General features: G+C 39.0%; 1 protein-coding gene across 1 annotated transcript in view; it reads left to right on the top strand.

Annotated features, from left to right (window-relative positions):
• The window catches only part of map2k5 (mitogen-activated protein kinase kinase 5), a 99,976-nt gene that overhangs the window by 19,597 nt on the left and 53,723 nt on the right, over positions 1–26,656 (top strand). The window contains 8 exon segments of the mRNA XM_022215726.2: positions 2,019–2,083; positions 15,876–15,915; positions 16,051–16,119; positions 17,847–17,928; positions 19,182–19,243; positions 23,392–23,440; positions 23,551–23,624; positions 24,603–24,653. Coding sequence (XP_022071418.2) covers positions 2,019–2,083; positions 15,876–15,915; positions 16,051–16,119; positions 17,847–17,928; positions 19,182–19,243; positions 23,392–23,440; positions 23,551–23,624; positions 24,603–24,653 — 492 coding nt within the window.

The following is a 26,656-nucleotide window of genomic DNA, read 5'->3' as shown; positions in this document are numbered from 1 at the left end:
TCGTGCCTCTCTCCTATAAAAACTCTCCCCCTCTCAGCCTCCCTCTCTCTCATACAAACACAGACACAGTAGCCGGCATGTCAGGAACACAATTAAGCCGGCAGCCTCTCAGGTTTCCGCTGTAACACGGTGAACTAATAGAGCTGTTCTCTCCTCCATCTCTTCATCTGTTTCTTCTCATTCTCTTCGCCTCCCTCGTCTCACAATGTCATGAAGTCAATTAAGGTGAAGTGGGAGGGGCGTCCTGCCACGCTCACCTGTATGTTTTAATGCTCTGCTTTGCGTTGGCTTCATGTCGTTATAAATCCACGTCTCTCCAGCGTGCAGTGAATGCCACACAGACACTGTTCATATTTAATGTAGCGCTCCAATACAGCATGAACTGTAGCAGAAATTAAGTTCAGAAATATTCACTGGACATTGCAAATCTTTACCAATTTTGTGTGTAAATAAATGGATTTTTTTTTCCTAATGCTAGTGTTTTGCAATTACCTCTTATTGTAAATATGAATGTTGAGGTTTTTACTAGTGTCTTAATAATCAGTGTGTTTATTTGAATCTAAAACTGATCATTTTGAATGGGAATAGGGATGTGAAATATTTAATATATGCATTTAAAGTATGGATATGTGGATAAATCTCTGCTGGCACTTAGCATTTCTGATATTTTTTTTGGTTTGTTTCTCCAGTTAGGATGTTAATAGAAGAGATTAAATCCCATTAGTGCCAGTAAGTGTCATGATTCAGTAATTCTCACTCTGAAATCTGAGACCAGGACCAAGGCTCCATAATTATTTGTGAAAATATATTCAACACGAGGAGAAGGGCTTGTTCAGTCTGCATTATTAACACAAAAATTAATTGAAGGTTTTATAAACGCTGAACTAAAGGAGATGGTTTTCTCCTCAGTTTTATTTTCATAACGGTCCTCACATTTTCATCAGAAGCGCAGTGCTTTACCTTGAGGTATTTTATGGATCGTATGCCGTCTCCTTCAAAGCTAAGTAGGTATTTTGAGATGTGTTCATATGTGCTAAACTTAAATCACAAGATTCTTTCATTGCTCAGTTTCCTTTGACTGTTAATTTCAAAACATTCAAGATGAGAAAACTTCTGTTAGTTCAGAAAGCGACGCCTGCCGCTGACGCTTTTTATTATCAAAGTAAAGCAGAATGATGACGGCAAACAGATCGCCATTAAACTCGATATCAGTCACTCCTCTGCTCGCCTGAACACACTGTCCTTTTATAAATTGGACAGCAAATGTTGTATTGATCTCCTCCTCCTTCTGTTCCCGTTTTTGTTCTACTTAAGTCGCTGAACTTGGAGTGACCTGAATGCTTGTCTTGCTTATAGCCTCCAACAACAACCTCTCTTTCTGAACACACTCTCCTGCCTGTTTAGTTACACTTGGGGCTGGGCGATAAATGGAATTAATTCTCCTTTTTAAAACCTGACGATTTGAAAATTTGCCAAATCGTAAAATCGAGGCGAGCTTAAGTATATAACAATACAGATTCTTCTTCTGCCTTTCACGACTTGTGCACTGGCGTTTGCTTCCGCCTCTCATCTCCTTCCACCAAAACACTCACACCCCCGTCATGGCGGACAGAACAGCAGACGAAGAGTTGGTCGCGAGAAAAGGGCCTCATGTTACATCGATTATATGGAAGTGGTTCGGCTTTGACAAGACTGACACAGAGCAAACTACAGTCATGTGCAAGGTTTGCAAAAGTACTGTGAAAACGAAGAGTAGCAGCACAACTAACCTCTTTCAGCACCTCCAGCAGAGGCATCCTAAAGAATGGGAAGAGTGCTGCAGCTACGGGAGTGCAGCATGGCTAGCACTAGCCATAGCAAACAGACCGCAAAGAAACAACAAAAATCGATTAAAATCGTAATCATCCAAAATGACTAAAAAAAAAATCAAGATTTTTTTTTGGCCATATCGCCCAGCCCGAGTCACACATATAATCCAGCAATTGCATCCAAGTATTCATGTGTGTGTTTCTCTGCAGATAAATGCCCAAGATATCCACTATCAAGAGCAGCTCGGCCATGGAAACGGAGGCACGGTTTACAAGTAAGTGTTTGTTGTCGTTCACGTTGAGGCATTAAACCTACAAGGCCGAAGCACAATAACGGAAAAGAGATATCTGCTGAAGCCAGTGGGATAGTCTGAAGGATGTATTCAGCGAGGCTAAAGCGGCTATACAGTGAAAATATTAAAGGAAGGATGTGTGACTTTTAGGTTTTTCTGCTCAGCTTTTATGGCGTAACAGCGCACATTACTCTGCAGTAGCTTCAGCGAAGGGTTGTCCATTTGTCACCACTCTCTCTGCTCCTTCTCGTGTCCGTTTATCTCTCGGTGTTCGCCGTGACATCCATCGGCCTGCTTTGTCTCCGTACCTTCATTTATTTATTCTGCTTTGAAGGTTGCAAACATATATGATATTGATTTGGAGCTGTAAGGTATGACAGCGATTGACTTAATCGGTCTATAGTACGGCGCATTACCTGCCACCACGAAGAGCTCCGTCCTAGACAAATGTGTTACTGCCCCGCTAACGTTATGACAAGGTTGGCATTTGTGTCGCTCCTTCTATCTTTCTTTCCCCCGCCTTGTGCTTTCTCCTTCCCATCAATCCTTAGCTATTGAGCTGTTTTATTGAGATTGAAGTATTGATCACTGCTCAGGCCAACCTTGACTTGACAGAGTGGTCTGCCACACACACTCTTAGCAAACCCAGTAGATTTCTTTTCTGGAAAATCCACAAGACTATCTTTATATATGTTCCTCCCTTTCTGTCCAAACACCGTTTACTGTTTTATGGTTTTGAGATCGTTTCATTAGCCGCCGATCCCTCCCAGTGCTAGGAGAATAAGATTGTTCATCAGTTTGGCTCCAAAAGTGGTTACACTGCACTGTGGAAGGCCGATATTGCAAGCCCAACAACTTTTCACTCAATTTAGCCCAGCAAAAAAAAAAAAAATCTATATGCATTGGTGCTGAAATTTATATGGTTGAAAGGAGAAGATGAAAAAATACAGGCTTATAAAAAGAACTCTGTTCGACTGTTATTTGGCGTCCGTTTCAATTCAGATGTGTCTTATTTAGTATTTAATTCGGGTGCATTCATCAATTCATAGGCGCTTTTTCGGGTCAAAATAATTACGACAAGCGCAGGAGCCCAGATATACTTAAGGACAGCTTGAAATTGCAGCCCTTTGTTCTTGTCCCTGAACGCGTATGTCCCACATTCATGCGACGCGCTACAGAATTCTCTCATCGTTTACATTTTCACTTGTCGTGAAACAGATTTTGTTAACATTGGCCTGAAGCGGAGTGTCCATGACAGCGAGACAACACCCCGGACCCTTGGACTAGCTTCTGTAAATGGAATGCAGGCGATTTGAATGCTATCTATTACACTTGCTTTTCCTAAAATGTCGACTGTAAAGGATAAAAATTCTCAGACTATTCAAAGCTGAGATGAACAGCTGGGGGAAAAAAAAGATGTCTCTTCTGGGTGACGGGCTTTGCTTTTATGCATTAATTCTTATTGAGCAGCAAGAAGAAGGGACCTGAGAATCAGTGTAAGCGTCTCACATGTCCAGTAGTTTAGGCTTTTACTTTCCTTCCTGATGTTCCCGTTCATCTCTGCAGTAACTCGGTGAGCTCCAGCTGGGTTCTGGGCAGCTTCTTACTCTGGAAAAGTTTCTCAGAACGTCCACTCTGACCCCCTGTACCCAATCTCCGGCACGACAGTGGAGGAAACCTTTATAAATCGAGCCGTCAGCAAGACCCCGCCAGAAAATCTGTTTTTACCAAACTCTGTCCAACAGTATCACGTACACTTACATCCAGTTCAGGAACAAAACACGGAGCGGTTCACGACTCAGCTGCTCCATCCAGTGTTTTCTGCACACAAAAGCATCGTTACTGGAGCTGCAGAGCTTTGACTTGAGGATTTGATCGATTGATTACAGTTTAAAAGTACAAGACAAATGTAACGTAACAAAGAACATATTGATTTTAAATATATAGTGCACACACGAGCATGCACAACGTCTGTGTCAGAGGTGTCAAACTCATCTTAGTTCAGGTTCCACATTCAGTCCAATTTCGTCTCAAATGGGCCGGACCGGTTAGATCACAGCATAACAACCTGTAAGAAATAACCACAAATTACAATCACAGGTATCGGGACCTGAATGACATAGTGTTTTATTTTATGATCAAAATGACAGAAGTCAGACAAAAAACAAGACAAAATATGACAAAAACGAGACACAAAATGCCAAAAATTGAGACAAAGGACACGAGCCAAAACAAAAAGACTAAAAATTCGACTGAGAACTACATAAATGACACAAAAAATGTCAGAACCGAGAAACAAAACAGCAAAACAGTAGACAATAAACACAAGGGAGACAAAAAATCCACAAAATGACAAAAACGACTCACAAAACAGCAAATAAATTGAATCAAAATGACAAAAATAAGACAAAAAAACACAAGCGAGACATAATGGAAACGCAAAACGAGACAAAAGTCAGACAAAAAAGACAAAATATGACAAAAACAAGACACACAATGACAAAAACGAGGCACAAAATGCCAAAAATTGAAACAAATGACACGAGCCAAAACAAAAACACTAAAAATTCGACAAAGAACGACATAAATGATACAAAAAAATGACAAAAGCGAGGAAAAAAAAGAGCAAAACAGTAGACCAGGGGTCGGCAACCCGCGGCTCCGGAGCCGCATGCGGCTCTTTCAGCCCTCTGTCGTGGCTCCCTGTAACTTTGGAAAATACATTATTCTGCCTTTCAGGTGCGTTTCAATGCATTTTAATATAGATAATTTTATTGTGAAATTACCGCTCTTACTTTGACGTGTCACTCCACCGGATGTGCTGTGCCTGTGCATGAGAGCGCAAAGCTGATGCAAAGAGACAACACGGAGCTTCCGATTTCCACACGTTTCATGCCTCGCAACGCCTGTAGTTTCACATCGTTTTGTACTCAAGAATGGCAAGCCTGTATATTAAAGCTCCACTCCAAGAAAGATACGTCTTTGAGTCAAAAGTACTCATGATAGGGTAATACACGCTACTCGCAAGAACACGGCTCAATGTCACATCCAGGCAGCAGGTCAGAGAGTCAGAGGAGTATCGTCTTGGAAAAATAGGTCAGCGACTTACCGGAGAAAAGTTATTAGCTTAAGATAAATAGATAAATAGATTTTGCAAGTTAAATAGACATTCGCAAAATATTGATTTCCAGCTAACGTTATGTAACATATGAGGTCCAAGAGCAAAAATGACATTAACCAAGTAAGATACATATTAGTGGAAGGACACGATTAAAAATGAATCTATCTAATTAGAGGGTTTGTAATTAAGTAATCACGACTGATTAACAAGGGCATAGAGGTAAAAAAAAAAACGATATATGCAGTGTTGTCTTCATTTTAAATGCCAAAAGGATTTTGCGGCTCCCGGTGTTTTCTTTTCTGTGGGAAACGGGTCGAAATGGCTCTTTGAGTGTTAAAGGTTGCCGACCCCTGCAGTAGACAATCAACACAAGGAAGACAAAAAAACACAAAATGAGGAAAAACAAAACAACAAATAAATCGAAACAAAATGACAAAAATAAGACAAAAAACACAAGCGAGACATAATGGAAACGCAAAACGAGAAAAACGTGAGACAAAAGTCAGACAAAAAATGACGGTAATATACAAAACGAAACAAAAGAACAATGAGCAATCTAGTATTTTACTTTATGATCAAAACAACTTGTCATGGTCGAGAAATTATTTAAAATTTATGGTTTTGCAAATTTACAGTTAGCAGTTAATGTCTTCTCTGTAATTTTTACACTTTGAGGGCCGGTTTTGGCTTCCTGACTGCATGTTTGACACCCCTGGTGTATGCATTGGAAACTAAAAACTACAAATAAAGTAGAGACTTATATATGCGACCTTTGCTACTCTGCGTTTAATACAGGATGCTCTATGACCAAACGTGTGTGTTGGAGCATCACCCTTCAGTGTACAAGCTCAGGAAAAGGACGTGATAAGCTTCTGTTTTAGGCCTTCCTCACCCGTATAACTAGATTAGTCATTAAAATGAGAAGAATTTCAAAATTAGTGTTAATTGTGTTGGTGTCCTTGGCGTCTGCTTCAGTAAGTCTAGTAGCTGCTTCCCTGTTTCTCCAGTTTTAATTACTTTGTCACAGTCAGACAAAGCTTCGCATACTTAATACCGCTCTTCCCTTGGTGTCGCCTTTGATGTGTTGTTGACAGGTCATTAGTTAGCAAGTTAAAGAACGATGACTCGCTGGCCTCTGTAGAGTTGAATTAAGTTTTATCTGTGTTTTTCCACTTCAGTGTTTTCAGTGAAATGATTACAGCTTATGTAAAGTGCTCTCCTCTCAGTATATACCTCTGTGCAAAGATAAATTAACATATTTTAAGACAAAAACAGCAGCGCAATAACTACATCAAAACAATTATCAAGTGTGTCTTTGGCTAAGCTTTGTCGTGGTAGGATCTTCTTATGGGTTCAAAGAATCACCGTAATCTGCTGTTAATCTTCTTTGTGTTTCAGTTCTGTGCAAAAACTTGTCATTACATTTCCATCGGTTAGTCCAACATATTTACTCCATGCATGCAGTACCTGCGAAAAAATAGAAGGCAATAAAGCATGTTGGTAAAAAAGACAAGCAAAAAACTGCATACGTCCTCCAACTGCCTCACTGTGGTTTAACTGTTGTATTAAAGCATTTCTGTTGGTTTTACTATGTCGCAAACATTTTTATTTTGATTTAGAGCGGGCCATTTGTCTGATATCACTTTGTACAGCTGCTGATCATCATCATAGCAATCAGAATTTTAAACATCAGCTAAAGAAACCTAAACACCAGTTGCTAACACACAAAAAAACTGCAGCTACTTACAGCTTCAGGTATGTTTTTGCAGTTCTGATCGTTGGTTCTTCGACAACGTTATTGCTGATATTTTGGACACTAAAAGTAAGATTATTGCACAGGAAAGAAGCTGCTTCAGATTAGCTATGTTTCCCATAACTCATGTTGTGGCATTATGCAGCGCACCGAGACAAAAGAAGTAGTAAAGTTTGAGGAGCCAGATAGTTGCTGTAGATGTGACTTATCCTGATGAGCTGATTGTCCAACAGTCCAGATGTGTAGATTTGTAAGAAAGTGAAGCCAGGTGTTTTGGTGCGTCTTTCTCTGCCGATGTGCGGTAGCCTCGAAATTGTCTTTTGGCCCATTTTTAAATTAATTCATAATTTGCCAAAGCTGATAACATACACCAGATACAAGAGGTCCTCGGTTTACAATGTCATCGAGTTACGGCTTTTCATCGTTACGTCAGAACTGGTTACGTGGAACTAGTTGAGTGGAACGAATGAATACGTCGTTATGTGGCACTATAAGGCGTCTTTGTTTACATTCTCTGGTTGTACGCCACCTTGGATTGTGCTACACTGACTTTTTTGCAACCCTCTGTGATGAATGAGTGAGACTTTATCTGGCTCTCTGCTGGTTTATTGAACCTTCACACAGGATACTGTGGGCTGTAGCCAATGCCAGAATAACTAGAAAAACCCCATAACTTAGCTCCAGAATAACTAGAAAAACCCCATAACTTAGCTCCAGAATAAGTAGAAAAACCCCACAACTTAGCTCCAGAATAACCAAAAAAAAAACCATAACTAAGCTCCAGAATAACCACAACCCCCCCCCCCAACTTAGCTCCAGAATAACTAGAAAAGCCCCATAACTTAGCTCCAGAATAACAAAAAAAAAAACATAACTTGGCTCCAGAATAACTAGAAAAGCCCCATAACTTAGCTCCAAAATAACTAGAAAAACCCCATAACTTAGCTCCAGAATAACGAGAAAAACCCCATAACTTAGCTCTAGAATAAATAGAAAAGCCCATAACTTAGCTCTAGAATAAGTAGAAAAAATCCCATAACTTAGCTCCTGAAAACTAGAAAAGCCCCATAACTTAGCTCCAGAATTAGCCGCTGTTCCCAGCTCTCTCTACTGCTGACTCTCAGCCAATCAGAGGTGAGCTAACTAAACATGGCACATTCACTGACATCAGGTAAATCTGGAACTGAACAATAAACATTGAAGCCTCAACATCAACAACAATATCAGTCTGTTACAATATTCTGTTGCGTGAAATTCATTGGTATTCATGACTTTATGAAGAACTGATCGATATCGTGATGAACGGATTTGTTTACGTTTTTGCCGGAGTTCCAACTTCTGGCGAAAATCGACTTACATCAATCTGTAGGAACAGAAGTCTGACGTAAATCGATGACCTCTTCTATATACTTGTCAGATAATCTGCACATATACACTTTTGTTTTGTCAGGCTGTTTTCCTGTATTATTTTAGGAATAAAAACCTTTCTGTAAAATGTATTAAAATACAACGATATGTATTTGGCTTTATCAAAGTGGAATTGAGCTATTTAAAAAAAGAAACAGCATGTATACACACTGAGGGAATGGCTAGGTTTTCATGCTTGCTGGGAACCAATCCTCTATCCTCATCAGCCTTTGCCATTTGTTCCAGCTTATATTGGGCTTATCACGTTTGAATGGCACCACGAAAGGCTCCCCACCTTTTAACCTTTTAGCCCATTTATGACCCAGAGCCATTTAGACTCAATTGGATGTTACCAACACCTCAGCTCTGCACGGCCACACGCTGACCCGGCCATCCATCAATGTCGGCCTTTGTTTTTTATTACACACTCTCTCTCAGAGGTCCATCTTGTCTACCAATCTAGCCGACTCTACGGCTTATAAATACAATAACAAGGACACACAGGCTATTTCCGTGACTCATGGATCCAGCGGTGCAATTAAAACAACATTTGCCTGGCTGTGACTGCAGTGACATCTACTTAGACACCCACAGCTGGTTCTCTAGTCGCTCGGCCCATTTTCTCCATTGATTTTGCTTTTCTTACCTCATTGATTAGGTTGTATATTGAAGGGCCAAACCTCTTTCGTTAACTGTAGGCTGATTTTCAGATTGTGTCAAAAGCTTGTTGGATGGGATTTCAGTTTACACCTTGAATTACAGGACCTTTACAAGGAACCACGAATGAGCGATTCAGATTGGTTTTCACATGTCTACCAACTGATGGGGCAAGAGGGGAAGTTTGTGGTGTCTGTTTGTTGCTTGGCCTTGGTGAAACTGCTACGCGGAACTATGAGGCTAATTAGATACTCTTTGAATGCAGGTAAATAGAAAATCTCTGCAGTCATTCCTACCATTCTGATGGGGATTCCTCAGTCAATTGGCAGAGATTTTGTTTTGAGCTTAATTCAAAGAGTGTTCGTCTGTCATTTTCAAAGTGCCCCGCTATGGGAAGAGTGTACTTGAGACAAATAAACAAGTCCTTGATGCCAAATGTGAATCCTTTTACTGCTGCTTAAATGACTTCTGTGTTGATGTAGCTTAATGGTGAAGTTATCTAAAATCTGAGTTGAGAAAAAATGCACAAATTTCCAGAATCTTCAAAAGCCAAAGTTTTGTGGTTTCCAATCTCAAACTAAGCGGTTATTGCATGATTGTGATGAGAACTGATTGAGTATTTAGTGTCTACTGGAGGTTAGTTTGATGCCTTTATTTAAATAGAACAACATTCCGGCTTGTGGCAGAGACAGCCCGAATATTCGGATCCGTTCGTCTGGTCTCCTGGGTCCAAATTTTGCCTTCGTTTCAGTTAAACTGAAGAATTCCCAAACAGCGGAGTTCTTCGGCATCTTCTCTTGTGTTTATACGACGAAGTGAAGCGTGACGTCGGAGTCGGCAGCCACCCGGCCATTCGGGGGGTGGTAAGAAACATGAATGGATGAGCCGAAGAACACGGCGGGATGAGCAAAGGCGCAGGGAAGAGACGAGCTCTGAATGTTTTCGTCTGGGGGGAGGAGGGGATCACATAGTCATATGTGTATATGTTTATGTGATCACACAACGAGATGAGCCGATGTGGGCCGAAGGTGGAGGGAAGACCGTAACGCCGCATATTCTTTCCGCCCGGTAACGTCTGACTGGGGGGGGGGGGGGGCCCTCAAAGATAATGTTTAAGTCCATTCAGGATTCACTCTTTTTTAGTATGTATATATACAAAAAAAAACCTTTCAACTCTTCTTTTTTAAAATTTATCTTCAAAGCCTTTCTTTTTGTAACGTGGTGAATAAATAGCAAGTGTATGTTTGTGTTACTTGCGTGTCTGTCTGTGTTTAGGTTTCTGTCTGTGTGTCACTTAGGAGACCAATTATAGCAGTATCAGGTGAAAGAGATGGAGAGCGAGGCGGCCGTCGCCCATGTGGCGTTGTAAACGTTAGCCCTGATCCTGGAGGCCGGTCTGTCCAACCCACAGCCCCAACTTCAGAGACATAGAGAGAGGCCCTATGAATACTGCATGATGGAGCTTTTATTACAGAGCGGGCTGGAGTGTAAATAAGATCCAGGCAATGGGGCACGTTTACTGGGGTCAGATCAGGGGGAAGTGGCGGGGGGGTGGCTATGTAACCTTGTCCCCATGTCTCCCGCTGTCACAGGCCTGTCACTGTAACTCATACAGGGATGCTCGGCCCTGAGGTGGTCAAGGACAGTCTGAGAATAACGCTTTAACCGAGCAGTAGTCACACCGCGTCTCCAGGCTTAAACACGACGCTCAAAGACATCAGTTTAAACTTGAGAATTTTGGTATCTAGCATAAACATACAGGTAGTCTCTTATTTGATATTAACCTCTGAAAATTTACTATTTGTAAGAATATCTGCTAATATTGAGGATGCCGGATTCATGTGCAGCAGGTTGAAGAAACAACCCTGAGAAAAAAGTATTGTATAAGGATGACTCCTAGAAAGTAGTTCTACCAAGAGTTAGAAATAAATAAAATGCATTAAATCAGTCAAATTAATCAGTGTTTAAATAGAGCCGTCCAAAAATAAAATTATCTTGAATAAAAGTTCTGAATAAGTAAAATAAATTAAATCAATTAACCCGTTAAGCTTCAGTGTACCGCCGGCGGTACACCTACTAATTTGCATAGGAATTTCAAGAATGTCCGACGGGTGCAAACGCGATTATACAAACACTATACACCGATGGAAAGCTTAGATTCTCATGAATCCGCCGGTATAAACCACTTTCAGATGCGATTACCACAGCGGGTGAGAAAAACACATTTGTCCGACAAAAACAAATATTCATCCATCCGTTCTCTATACACGGCTTCAACGCACACAGCGCGACTCACATTTCCGGGTTTATTATTACACACAAAAAAAAAGATTCCACAAAAAGCGGCCATAATCCAACCTTTTACATCAGATGACACAAGCCAGTAAACTATTTTGTCCAAAACATGTCCTGAAGTCGGTATAAAATCCCCGAATCGGTCATTTTCAAGGAAATGCACCTCACGATGCGCGTCCAATATTCCCCGTATTTTTCGTAATTTTTTTTATTTAAAAATAGAATATTAGCGATTTTTTGTACTGAAAATGGCTGGAAATGACTGAAGCTTAAAGGGTTAATGTGTAAAAACAGAAATCAGTTAATAAAATTAGTACCAAGAAGAACAGTAAATTTCTAAAAATCCATCCCATCAATTAATGTATAAATAGAGAACAGTAAAATAAATTCTATGAAAAATAATAAATAAATAAAATATTTCAAATTAATCAATGTTTAAATAGAGAAATCAATAAATGGAAGTATTTCTAACAAGAATTATAAATGAATGAAATACATTAAATCAATTAATGTGTAAAAATACAAATTCATAAACAAAATTAGCTCTAAAAAGAGTTAGAAATAAATTAAATCAATTAATAAGTAAAAATAGAAGTCGTTAATAAAATTATTTCTGATAAAAATAATACATTTCTAAAAATCCATCCGATCAATTCGTGTATAAATCGAGAAATCGGTAAAATTTGTTCTGTGAAAATAGTAAATAAATAAAATATTTAAAATTAGTCAAATTATCAATGTTTAAATCGAGAAATCAATAAATGAAAGTAGTTCTAGCAGGAGTTATAAATGAATGAAATACATTAAATCAGTCAAATTAATCAGTGTTTAAATAGAGAAATTCATGAATTTTGCACATCAATTTTCCCGCAGTTTCTTCAACATTAATTGTTTCTTTTATCAACAGTTGAGATTATGGAGGGTGTTTTAAAATATGTCCGCTTTACTTTCTAGTTAAATTCTTTCCACATTGGCCTGTTAGTTATTTTGTGTCCTGAATCACACGCCTCCCACCACTCCTCATCTTCAATAATAACATTCATTTAATGTGAAAAGAGTCCTCAGATCAATGTGTTTGCACATGTGTACTGCAAATATGTCATTTTTTAGTTTATTGTGCTTCTAGTCATGGTTGTGTCATTTCCATAGAGGTGCAGGACTTTTCTTGCTGTGAAAAATGAGCCCAGAGTGAGCAAAAATATGATGGGAAAACCCTGAAACTGCTTGGGGTTGTGTGAGAATTTGCACGAGGAAAATCTCATGCATCAAAGTAGCTACAGAACCTGAAATCAGCCACAGGATAAATGTGTCTTCCAGCATGTCTGGACTTCTTAATGACAACTACAAGTTGTTTAGCACGGTGAAAACTTAATTTCTTCTCAGGCTGCCACACTCACACAGCCTGCCCAGTCAGTATTTAACACGTCTACCCCTGCGATCCTGCTTCAATTAACGTCTTCGTCTTAATTAAGAGGCAGCAGTCATGCTTAACCGATATTGATTGTAGCTTAAAGGAAGACTGAGACATCAAAATGAAAACAAGACCTCATGTGCAAAGAAAGAAAGAACGACGACATTTAAGATCAAAAACTGTTCGTCCAGAAAGAACACCATCCATTCAAGTCCGCAGAAGGCTCATGGTTTATTCTCCGACTTCAAAGTTCAATTTTCTTTAACTTTTTAAAAAAAAATGCCGAATAGGGAATGAAGTTCGTCATGTGACCTAAACCACACTATATTTAGTTCAGGTTCCACATTCAGCCCAATTTAATCTAAAGTGGACCGGACCAGTAAAATCAGAGCATAATGACCTATAAATAACCACAACTTCATAAACAAGACACAAAATGGCTAAATCAAGAAACAAAGTGACAAAAAATAGAAAAATGATGCGAAGCAAAACAAAAAAGAGACAAAAAATGAGACAGAAAAATGACAAAATGACAAATGACACGAATGAGGCAAAAAATGATAAAAATGAGACCAAATGACAAAATAAGACAAAAAGCAACAAAAACAAGACAAAACATTCAAAAAAATGAGACAAATGAAGTGAAACAACACAAGAGACAAAAAAACAGACAAGTTACAAAATGACAAATGACACGAATGAGGCAAAAAAACGACAAAAATGAGACAAAATGACGAAAAATAGACGACAAAAGTGAGACAAGAAAACAGAAAATAGCAATGCTCAAAGCAATGAATAAAGCAAAACACAAAATGACAAAGAAATAGTCAACAAACACAAGCGAGAAAGGAAACACAAAACGAGAAACAAAATGACAAAAACTAGACCCAGAATGACAAAAAAACGAGACAAACATTACAAAAAATAGACAAACACGAGTGAAAACAACAAATGATACACAAAACAATGAGTAACGCAAAACACAAAATGACAAAAAACACAGACGAGACGAAAAGGAAAGACAAAAATGAGAAACAAAACGACAAAAACATGAGTCAAAAGACAAAAATCAGACAAAAAATAAAACAAAAACAGACAAAATATTACAAAATGAGACTCAAAACACCAAAAGAACAATCTAGTATTTTACTTTATTATCAAAACAACTTGTCATGATCTATAAATGATTTTAAATTTATAGTTTTACTAATTTACAATCTGCAGTTAATGTCTTCTCTGTAATTTTTCCACTTTGAGGGCCGGATTGGACCCTCTGGAGGACCACTTTTGGCCCTCGCGCCTCATTTTGGACACCCCTGCTGTACAATAGATGAAGACATCTTTTGTTTTAACAGTAATAAACTTACTTAATACAAGTTTAAAGGAAATGATGAGACTTTGCCACAAGCAATGAAATGAAAGAAGATTTTAACATGTGAGATTACTGTTGATTTCTCTGCAGCTTGTATTTAATTCTGTTTGTTTAGTTTGAGAGTGCAGCGGTCACCAAACTGTTATCTAAGATACCACGGCATAGCTACAGTGTTTGTTCTACCTGTGGGTAAACACCAGACATGGCACTAATAGGTGTCATTAATTAAAGGCCTGGGCCGGTTTAGAGGTATCTGGCTGAGGAGCAATGCGATACTCCAATCGTAGACGCATTAATCACACCTTGCTCCGTGCACGTTCTCTCCACTAGACCCACTGACAGGTGAGTAGGCAGGTATCGCGTTCGCTAACCGGCCCGTCTGACGTACGCCGAACCCTCCTCGTCCTCATCACCTGACAGCTGTTGGACAGTATTCGTCCTTGAGGATTGTATGTTGAGAGGTCCTGAGGTATTGTCACCGGGTACCGTAAACTAACCTTCAAGGGCTGTAACTAAAGCCGACGTTTGGCATTAAGGAGTTTGATAATTAAATCATTATGGGGCCGGTCTGTGGCTGCTGCTTCACTTGCAACTCAAAACTCCGTCTGGAACAAGTAGAGACAGGGCTGGCTGCTTCTCCATTTGCGCCGTGATCTCTGACCTTTAGGAGAAAAGACAGAAGCACTTCGTCATGCTAGTTCAGACTCAGAAACTCACAGACCGACACGGGTTTATTGTCATTTATGTCGGGTAATAGGAGTATTTTTTATGGATGTTTTATCCCTATGGATGATGCAGTTTTACACTGAAAAACAACTGTAGCATCACTTATATACTACTTACAGTTCGTGATTGCTTTAATTAATAGTCATCATTTTTCAGAGCAGAGTGTGGGGCACGAGACAGCACCATCATGGGGAAAATATAAAGCTGTATGCAAGCGTTTTTGAGCACATTCCCTTGATTTATACTCGCGTTCAAAAAGTTTGGGATCACTTAGAAATGTCCTTATTTTTGAAAGAAAAGCATTTTTTTCCCCCAATGAAGATAACATTAAATTAGTATTTTTGCTGTATTTGTGCAATATTTTTACTATATTTTTATGAGATTTTTTACTGTATTTTTACTATATTTTACTGTATTTTTCCGAGATTTTTGCTTTATTTTTACTGCATTTTTACAGTATTTTTACAGTATTTTTACTATATTTTTACTGTATTTTTACTATATTTTTTACTGCATTTTTGCTCTATTTTTACTGCATTTTTACTATATTTTTACTATATTTTTACTGTATTTTTTACTATATTTTTTGCAATATTTTTACTGGATTTTTTCTATATTTTCACTGCATTTTTACTATATTTTTACTGTATTTTTACTATAGTTTTGCAATATTTTTACTGCATTTTTTGCAATATTTTTACCGGATTTTTTCGATATTTTTCCTGGATTTTTAACTTTATTTTTACTGTAATTGTCCTGTGTATTTTCTGTATTTTTACTGTTTTTTTGCTATATTTTGAACGGTAGTGTGTATGTCACTGAAGGTCTGTGGGTACATTTTAAACAAATATATTTTGTGTGCAAAACAACCTAAAAAAAAAACTATATCTACCAAGAAGAGAAGCTAAAACCTCCTAAATGAAGAATATAGAGACTCAGCTGTGTTAGTGTGTGTTTGTTACAGAAGGAGGTTGCATTTCCTTTGTATTATTTCCATTTTGATTCATATTACTTTCTGTTTCGTCCCTCCAGAGCGTACCATGTTCTTGGCAAGCGTGTTTTAGCCGTCAAGGTGAGAGCTCCTTCCATTTGTACGACTGTCAGTGCTTTTGTCTTTCATGTAGCGCGCCGCATTAAAGCCTTCGGAAAACTCGTTAGTGTTGGGTTTATTAAAGGCTCTGCTTTGTTTCCTGATGTTTGATTGCAGGTCATTCCTCTGGATATCACGGTGGAATTACAGAAGCAAATCATGTCCGAGTTAGAAATCCTCTACAAGGTTAGTTTTGACTCGTTTCATCTGTTCGTCTTCACCAAAGCCATTTCCGCTCTTTCACCACTGATTCCTGCCGTCCCACTACACCTACATAGTTAATTAACCATGAGTCTCACTAATGAAATGCCATTTATCGCCTCTGGTCTTGCAGTTTAAGCCGGGGATCGGTGATAGATGGACACACATGCACATAAAGGTGGAATAGTTTACTTTACTGATCACTCTCCATTAATAGGAGTGTGCGTTTTTTCTTTCTTTCTTGCGTCTCACACTAAATGTACAGATCTAAATAAACATGTTGAGCATAGAAACTCACTCACACTGCCAAAATGAACGTGTGATTAAACATCGCCTGAGCTCAATATGTTGTTTTAGCCTCATTTTGCTCCACGTGCTCTTTTCTTGTGCACTCTGCATTTAATTAAACGATGAATCATTTCTTTTCAGCGTAAACAGTTAGATCGACATCAGATAAATGCAGCTGAATGATACTCCTCAGCCTGAGTGATCATTAGGAACCTCAGTTTGTGCAATTCACTGCAACTTTACAGTTTAATTTGTAATCACTTTTGACTCCAATTCATCATGAGGAGACGGTCTGAACCAGAGGAGTCAAATTCATCTTAGTCCAGGTTCCGCATTCAGCCCAATTTCATCTCAAGTGAGCCAGACCGGTATAATCACAGCATAATAATCTATAAATAACCACAGCTCCTAATTTTTCCTTTTTTTAATGCAGAAAATGTTCATTCTGAAAATGTTCACATTTCAGGAATTATCTTTTTACTAAACATGATGAAGAACCTGAAATTTGTCAAGAAAAATAAGTTTAATTTCAGCAACATTCAGCCTCAGTTTATCATTTCCACGTTACAACTTCCAGATCACAGAGTGTCTACAAAGGAACACAACATTTAGTCACACATATCTGGAACTGAATGATACAGTGTTTTAGTTTTAGTAAAAAAGACAAAAAAAACAACTAAATCAAAACAAAATATTGCAAAAATGAGGCACAAAATGACAAAAAATGAGACAAATGAAACAAAAAGTAAAAAAGGGACAAAAAATAGACAAAAAGTTACAAAAGACAAAAATGAGACAAAAAACAATGAAAAACACAAAATGACATAAATAAGGCAAAAACACAGGCAAGACAAAAACGAAACACAAAAGGACAAAAACGAGAAACAAAACGAAAAAAAAGATCAAAAAAGGCAAAAAACACCAAAAACAGACTAAATGTTACATAAATGTGACAAAAAATGACAAAAGAACAATAAAAACAATAAAAAATGAGAGAAACGACACGAATCAAAACAAGAGAAAAAATTAGACAAAAGAGTTAGAAAGTCACAAAAAATAGACACAAACGACAAACACTAGCCAAAAAACACAAGTGAGACAAGAAGGAAACAAAGACAAGACAAAATATTACAAAAATGTGACACAAAACAACAAAGAACAATCTCGTATTTTATTTTATGATCAAACAACTTGTCATGGTCTACAAATTATTCTAAATTTATAGTTTTACTAATTTACAATCTGCAGTTAATGTCTTCTCTGTAATTTTTACACTTTTGAGGGCCGGATTGGACCCTCTGGAGGACCACTTTTGGACCACGGGCCTCATGTTTGACACCCCTGGTTTAAGCAGTCATTTTTTATCATCATGAATATTTTGGCGTACTCTTTACTAATCACGGTGTCTCTGCTCTTGATTGCAGTGCGATTCTCCCTACATCATCACTTTCTTCAGTGCCTTTTTTGTAGAGAACAGGATATCCATATGCACAGAATTCATGGACGGTGAGTTTCCCGTCAGCATGTTTTTTATTTGCCGGCTACAGTTGTGTGGAGGAGACTTCAGGGAGCGGTCGTCTGCCTCTCCGCTGCGTATCCATTTACACTTTTACACATCAAACGAATGTCTGATGCTGCGAGCTGCTGAGCATCCCCGTGTGCTAAAAGCTACAAGGGCGTGATAAATGTGGACTTAAGTGCATTTTGTTGGTGTGTTTGTTTGCGTGTGAGATGAGGGACTGTCTGTGTGTTTGTCTAAATGTGCGTTAATGCAGCCATTCCCCTGTTTCACACGTTTGCCGGCTTGTCACTGAAGTCTGTGTAACCTCTGAACGCTTTTTTACTTCGTGGAACTTTTCTTTGAGCAGTCGTCTCCACTCGGATTTGATTATTGAAAAGAAGGCTGAACCGTTTTAAAAATAACTGAATCTACAATTGCATGTGCACATTATATGTGTCATAAAGTTAATTTATAGCAGAGACTATTGAATGTGATGTTAATTTTTATTTACAGAGCACTTTTCAAGGCCAAGTTACGAAACAAAAACAAATGAAAACACAATTCAGTGTCTAAAAAACAAGGAAAAGGTATACACATTTCTAAGACAAATACAAGACATTTTGACAGAAATTAAAACTAAATTAAATTCAGGAAGGGCTTTTTGATGAAAGTCGTTTTAAGAAGGAACTGTAAAATGCAAACGCTCTGCCTTCCTCAGTTTTTAGCCACTGCCCGAGTATCTCAAAGTGCATGCTGGTGAATACAATGCTAAGAGATAAGAGATGCCTCATATAATTGTGAAGACTCATTTTAGTTTTGGAGTATACCTCGACTAAGTTCAGTGCATCTATATCGCCTTTAGTATTAGATAAGGTTTTATTAATCCCACAGTGGTGAAATTTGCAGTGGTATAGCAGCAAAGACGGCGATGCAGAAATGTACCCATAAGCTCTGTTGATATTGTACAGATTCTTCCATATTTAAAAATATGGGTGTTGCACAGATGCTTCTCGATGTGGAAAGTAGCTACGGTGCACACAGTTCATTAAATAGATTTAAATATTAATTATGTGTACATTTCTGGTGTAATTGGATCAATTAGCGGTCATGCCAGTTCTGACTCCAGTCGTTTTTGTCGGCTGTGTGGATTGTGAAGTGTGAATTTGAACCCCCATGATGTGCTGTAAATGCTCTAAAGGCATTAATGCAGATTTAACTGTGTCGCTGTGTAAATTCCTGAGCTATTTGTCTCACACAGGTGGATCTCTGGACGTCTACAAGAGAATCCCAGAGCATGTTCTGGGGAGGATCGCAGTGGCGGTAAGTTTCCATGAAGCTCACTAAATATCCGTATTACTTGAGCTGAAAGAGTTCTAATGACGATATATTATATATGTATGTTTATATCAGTATCAGTGGACCCTCATCATGGTCTCACTGTATCATGGGATTTTGTGGTATATAGGTTTTTAATGCATTTATTATTGTAGCTCGTAGCGTTGAAGAACGACACTGGAGAAAGGATATCTGCTAGATGCTTTTATTTTGAAACACACAAAGAGCAGCATCATAGTGAATGTGGCAGGAAGTCATCAAACACACTTCACACTCACAGTCCTGACAACATAACACTTAACCAAACCAAGTAGGCTGACTAAAGCACAAAAACACAGTAAAACAGTAATAACACTGTAACACTAGCATATACCACAATAATGACGTTTAACCCTGCAGGACCCAAATATAGAAAAAATGTGCAAAAAATAAGTAAAATAATAAGATATATAAACCTAAATATAGAAAACATGACCAAAAAATTATCAAAATTTTGTATATATAATAAAAAACATAAAACTGATGTTTTTTGCAACAACATCCAAAACTCCCATGGTGCATTGCAGCACAACAGTTCAGTCAGTCAGAGCTTCTCTGCCATGGCTACATTACTTTAATAATTTTTTCGGTAAAATAAGCATTTTCTAGCCTCTAAAATATATTTAAAAAACATCTGACCATGTCTATTTCCCATAGACGTCTAATCGCTGCACATGGTGTTGCTCTGTGGTGTTGTTTGGTGTGTAGGGAGGGTTTACAAAGCCTTAAAATATATATAAATACCAATATAAATGTAGTCGAGGGTTGTCTGGAACCTAATATCCTCTTTAGACGAGGGACCTCTGTGCATACGTTCCTTTAATCCACTTTTCTCAGTCTGTATTTCATGGGAGTTCTGATTTCATGTCTCAGATTTCATCGCCCGTCCTGCCCGGCCGTCACCTTTCTGAGCGTGACCTGTTGTTTGTTTGTTGCGTTCAGAAATGGCCCGAGGCAAATACTCAATTTATTAATGAAGTAAAACACAGGAGAACCACAGGTGTGAATTTTTCAATTAGCCCTTATTTGGTGGAGTGATGGACAAAGTGAGTGTTGTTTTCCTCTAATCCTCCCCTCCCTCCTTCCCTTCCTCATTTTCTACCCTCAGTTAAAACTAGGATTTTGATCGAAACGGCCTTGATGTTGATTAATGCATGTCTCTTTTACACACTCATTACCCTTCTCTTGTCTCCACCTCCTCTCTTCTGTCTCTCTCCTTTAACTTTGTCCGTAATCAAACAATGACAGCTATTTAGTCAGCGCTAATTCTAATTCACAGCTTTCCCTCCTTTCCACTGTCACAGTTGTTAATTATCACAGAAGGAAAAGCACCCAAGAGGGCGCGAGTGAAGCTGCAAACGCCAGTTGTTGCACTCTCACCACAACCTTGCAGAGCAGCAGGACTTCACAGAGCTTTTGTGCTTTCTTAATTTATCTCGGATGTTGTTGGGCGTCGGGGTTTGATGACAGGATCCTTGAGGCTTGAATCAGCTCTCACATCCGTAAATGAAGAAATCACCTTAAAGCAGCATTATCTATTTAGAACTGAGTAATACTTAAACTGCTTACTGACAAGGTGCCCTAACCGATCCACTGAAGGTCTGTCAGTATGGAGGAGCACCTGGCTTCTCTAATTGTTTAACTTTCCCTTCATCCTCTGGAGAGACGAGTCATCCTGCTACAGAACATTTCTTTGCTTCCCTGCGTCTGTAGTCCTATTATTTCAGCGACTACCCAAAGCTTGTCACTAAAGCAAAGGGCTGGAATGATGATTTTCTAGCAAATTGGAAGCTTTAATGTTCAGTTTAACTCTCCCTCTGCCAACACAGTTCGATAGAAAGTCTGGTCAGTGCAGCTAGCAATTCAAGTCTGGTCAATTTTATGGTCCTGTTCCATGCAGACAAAGACTGCTGAATTCTTCTTCTTGGGGCTGATTCTTTTGCTCACCTACGTTGAGGGATTAGGTGCACCCACTCAGTGTTTTTGTTCAAGAGAATTATCCTCTAAAAACTGCAGACCATCACACTGAGGTATAACACTTTTAAGAAGTATTCACAGCCTTTAGAAGTTTTCTCACTTTATTACTTTTAAACATTTAATTGTGGTCAATAGAATGCAACTGTTTTAACTTCAGACAACAGATTTTTACAATGTAATGTCAAGACTAATTCCGCACAGGTGCAGCTAACTGGTGCTAGAAGTCACAGAGTTGGTGAAGCTGAGATCATCTGAGTGCAGTGAATGTGTGTCAGGTGATTGTAGTATAAAGACACCTGTATCTGGAAGGCTCAGTCACCAGTGAATCAGTTCTTTTTACTTCTCTGTCAGAAAGCTTTGACTGTTAAAGAACAGAGCGAAGTTATTGTTTACACAACAATGCATGTCTCTTCCATCGAGCTCCTAGAGAGGAGTTTCTTTCTTGCACAGTCGCCTGTTTTTTGAGGACGACCTGCAGATTTACTCATGTGCCGTATGCTCTTTTGTCTTCATGTTCTAATTATTGCCAGCATTTAGATTCATTGACCTTCCAGATACAGGTGCCTTTATACTGCAATCCCTTGAGATACTTTCACTGCAATGAGATGATGTCTATTCTTCACTTAAAAGGTTGTGAATGCTTCAACAGGAACTTAAATTACATTTTTTATTGTTAAATAATTGATATTACTTTGTTGAAACCTGTTTTCGCTTTGACATGAAAGAATATTACTATGGCTGTCAAAATTAACGAGTTAATGCGGATTAATCCATCATTGTGATTAATCTGATTAAAAATTTCAACACAATTAATGCTACTGCAGCATGAAATGACTCAGAATCCCTGAAATGCCTCTGGCATTGCATTTTGGGCAGTTTGTCCAAGTAGAGTTACTGTTGTGCCACATGCACAAATGGGCAGTTGATCCGGTTGTGGCAGAACCAAGCGAATCGAAATGGAAGATGGTAAACGGCACGTTTCCATCTCGGTGGGAAATTTAAATGAATATTCCCTTTCTTTCTTTAGTCTTTTTCTTATATAAAATGAAATGTGATTAACTTAGATTAAAAATGAATAATCACGATTAATCGGAATTAATCCACAACAACCCTGTGATTAATCTTTTTTTTTTAATTTGGAAACAGTAAAATTACAGACATGTACATCTTAATACTTATTCAACATTTCTTTCCTTTTTTTTTAAAGTAAGTTGTGTGGGAGAATTTTCCTCTAGTGTAAAATTGCCTTTAACAAAAATTTTACCTTTTTAGTATCCTCTCTTTAAAAAGCTGGAGATCAATTCCCCTCACACATTGCCATTATACAAACAAAAATGAACAGTTGGAACATAGAAGCAGAATGCAAAAGAAAAAACAAACAAAAAAAACAAAACAAATTGGAACTACGAACTTCAAAGGGGAGCCTACAGTATGGTATTTAAAAAAAGAAAAAAAATAGTAATACATAAATAAAGATATGTATAAAAGCACCTTTGGTCAAAACCACTCGGAGAAGTCATAAAAATTCTGGTCTCATTTGAGCAATGTAATTGATCCATTTATTCCAAATATCATAAAATTTGTCTTTCCTTGTATTTAAAATATAGCCTGTGATTAATCTGATAAGAAAGTTCCATCATTTCACGCCGCTAGATATTGCTTTTGTAATTTTTGACAATAAAATCCAATTAAATTGACCATGATTTAATCCTGAAGCAGCGCAGTACGAGGGGAACATTTCCCAGTAGGGTCAGTGCTTTTCATAACCACTGTAGAAACCACAGATTATAAAAGATGGACATCGTGACCATGACGTCACCCAACCCTTGAATACTTCTTGTGTGTAAGCCTCAAATTTGTTCATCTCCATATTGCTCTTTTATATCTAGACGTAATGAGCGATGGGTTGATCTGACGATGAAGTCAAGTTTTCTGTCGTTCACGTGGTGTGTTTTTTATGCCGTAAGACGCTTCATGGGTGACCGTCTACCCTGAAACTGCAGCGTGATGTCGGCACACAAAAACACGTTGAAACTCCAGAACATAATGAACATAATCAATCTAGAGCTGAATCTAGTTAAACTGTGTTTGTTTTTCTCTGTTCGCTGTGTCTGTAGGTAGTCAAAGGCCTGACGTATCTGTGGAGCCTGAAGATACTTCACAGAGGTGAGTAAGGTAGCGCTGTGTTATTAAAAAAAAAAAAAAAGAGCAGAGTTGATAAAGACAAGCTGCAGAGTGCTGATGCTGCAGTTCCATCAAGCAGTTTGTCTCCACAGATGTCAAGCCTTCCAATATGCTGGTGAACACCCGAGGACAAGTCAAGCTCTGTGACTTTGGTGTCAGCACACAGGTACGCTGATTTGTTTGTGGGCGAAAGAGGGAGAGAAGAAGAAGGAGAAACAGTTTGTCTACGGCTTCTTGTCCTGTACGGTCGGCGTGTGTGTTTGCGTGTGCATATGGTCAGCTTGTCAATCACTGCATTCATTTCCAACTCAAGACATCAGCGCCGTCCCAGGGGTGCTCCTCTCACATTAACCCCCCCCCCCAACCTCCATTGTTCTGCAGCCTCCAAAAAAATCACTTGTTATAATTATGACCCACACACACACACACACACACACACACACACACACACACACACACACACACACACACACACACACACAGCGCCAAGCCTCATTGATATGTATTCAGTAGATTGGGGGAAAGCGTGGGTGGCAGACAATAGCCTCGTCATTGTGTGTGTGTGTGTGTGCCAGTGTGTGTTTTGTAATGTAATCATCAGGGACAGACCTTCACCGTTCCCCGAAACATCAACCCCGAGGACTCTGTCTCCCTTTTCAGCACACACACACACACACCATCCCTTCTGTGGCAAATTGTTATTCATTTTTAACCTCCACTTACTTGGCAACTCCAAGGTGATTTATTTTTTTACATCTTTGGTGTGTAGCTCTGGCTTGTCCTCTGTCTGTTTAACTATATTTTTCTGTTTGTTGCTCTCCCTTTCACACTCTTTAGGGCAAAAAAAAAAAACAGCCATAAGGGAGCAGACACTCATTATCACAGTCCTGTCATTGATGGCATGTGCTATTGTATATACACACACACACACACACACACACACACACACACACACACACACACACACACACACACACACACATAGACTCGCTAGTGTCTCCTTGTCTTACTCCTGTTCGCTTCAAAATGTCAACAGCTTTATATCCCGCTCTTAGCTTGTATTTTATTCCCTGATAGAAGACATTGACCCTACAATTTACATGCTTAAACACTGTTAATTGGATTTTTCTTTTTCTTTTTGCAGTTGGTGAATTCAATCGCCAAAACGTACGTGGGAACTAACGCATACATGGCGGTGAGTTTAGTTTCCTTTCAAAGCTTCAAGCCAACGGCATCACAACAGCGTAAAACATGTTGCTGCTAGCACCAGAGCTAATGTTAGCTACGACAGTCCTGCTACCGGCTAACGGTGTAGCCATCCCATAATAGACCACTTTAGAAGACGTTGAAAGCTCGCGAAAAGTCTTACAGCGTTGAAGATAATCGCTGTAACTGGACTTTAAGTTTGCAGTAATCTGTGAATGTAGTAGACAGATGAAAAATGCAGATAAATAGAAATGAAACAAACGTTTTTGTTGTTTAACTCAATACTGTGTCTAGGAGGCGAAGCCACAACAGTTATGTGATAATCAGCGTTGATTTGTCTGTCTGGTTTTTAACCCTTTAGGCGCCAGAGTTTTTTCAATAAAATATTCAGTTTTGATATCATTTTTTCTAAAGGTTGTAACTTGAAAATGGTTAGAGATAAAGGCAAACTGTAAATGAGAAAAATCATCAGTATGACCCAAAGTTTGTGATGGGAGTAAATTCATTCATCTAATTTGCATATTATGACGTCACCAGGCGGCGGACATATGGATTACATAACTTTATTGATGTTTATCGATCACGATGGCATTATTTGGCTCAGAATTTGTCAGATCCCTGTCTCCACGATACCCAACAGGCTCATCAAAATGTCTGATCCACTTGTGAAACTCTTCCTCATCTGTCAAGCAAACCCAGCCATCATCATCGTCATTTACGACGGGGCCGTGAACGCCACTGCAGCCTCCATCATTATTATCAGTGCATTTTCTCCCGCGTCTGCTGTTATTTCCGTGTTTTTTTTCAACCCCCGCTATCCCCCTCATCATTAGCAGTGTTGTGACCACCCCTGCTACACCCACCACGTCCCCTCCTGCCACTCCGAACCCTGTGAAGCAAAGCATCGGCTCCACTATGTCCTGCTTGTAGACTGTCATGGCGCACCGACCCGCTGCCGTTACGCACAGACGCAGCGGCACTTTCTGTCTCGGTTGTTGCTAGAGGTACGGACCCGTACCCGTAGCCTGTGGACTACAGATACGGCACTTGCCATTTGCAAATCAGATACGCGAGATCTGGTCACGTGACTCCCGGTAGACGCTAGCGGTACGGACCCGTAGCATCGGTACTACAGGTACGGACCCTAACCTGACCCTAACACTAACCCTAACCTTAACCTTTGCTTACCTTTCAACAGTTTGCAGTGGTTAGCAGCTTCTTGACTCGCGTACGGATCCGTATCTGTCTGGCAAATGGGAAAGTGCCGTATCCGTAGCCCACAGGCTATGGGTACGGGTCCGTATCTGTAGACACTACCTTCTGTCTCAGTGGACGACTGAACATCTTCGTCAGAGGGTGAATATTCCTCTTCAGAATCTGAGTAAGCCATTACTTGACGAAACACTTTGTCAGCGTTGAGCAGACCTCTCCGTACGGTGAGTTTTCTCACTCTAAAATGCGCCGTCCTGCGCTCTGATACGCTCCGACGGCGAGTCTCGTCTCCTCGGTTTTCAAACTCTGTAAACTCCAAAACTTTGAATGAAAACACGCCCACAACTGATGCTCAGATTGAAGTTCCAGATGTCCACCATCTCCTGCTGTACAGTACATGAGGCACATGAGGCAGTATATTTGAAGCTATGGCTTGTTATGTTCAGCAATGCTGCTTGTCGCAATATTGCGACTTTGGCGCTTAAAGGGTTAATATCTTAAATATAAACTTATAGTTTTTTTTAAAAAATCTAGTTTTTTATTAATAAAAATTCATGTTCTTAAAAAAGAACCATCAAAATGACACCATTTATCAGACCCAGAAACTATGAAAACAGAATGAATCTGTGGATTTTCAGCTTTTTGAAGGTCCTTGAACTGCTTGTGCTGATGTTTTGTGATCTACAATTGAAAAACCAAATTAAATTCAGGCTTTAAATCATCAAAATCACTTTTTTCTATATTTAAAATGTTATTCATTTTATAGCTTTTAAATTCTAA

The sequence above is a fragment of the Acanthochromis polyacanthus genome, chromosome 2, assembly GCF_021347895.1.
Source record: "Acanthochromis polyacanthus isolate Apoly-LR-REF ecotype Palm Island chromosome 2, KAUST_Apoly_ChrSc, whole genome shotgun sequence".
Classification (NCBI taxonomy): Eukaryota; Metazoa; Chordata; class Actinopteri; family Pomacentridae; genus Acanthochromis; species Acanthochromis polyacanthus.
Note: the sequence above shows the minus strand (reverse complement) of the source record. Positions and strands in the feature narration are given on the sequence as shown.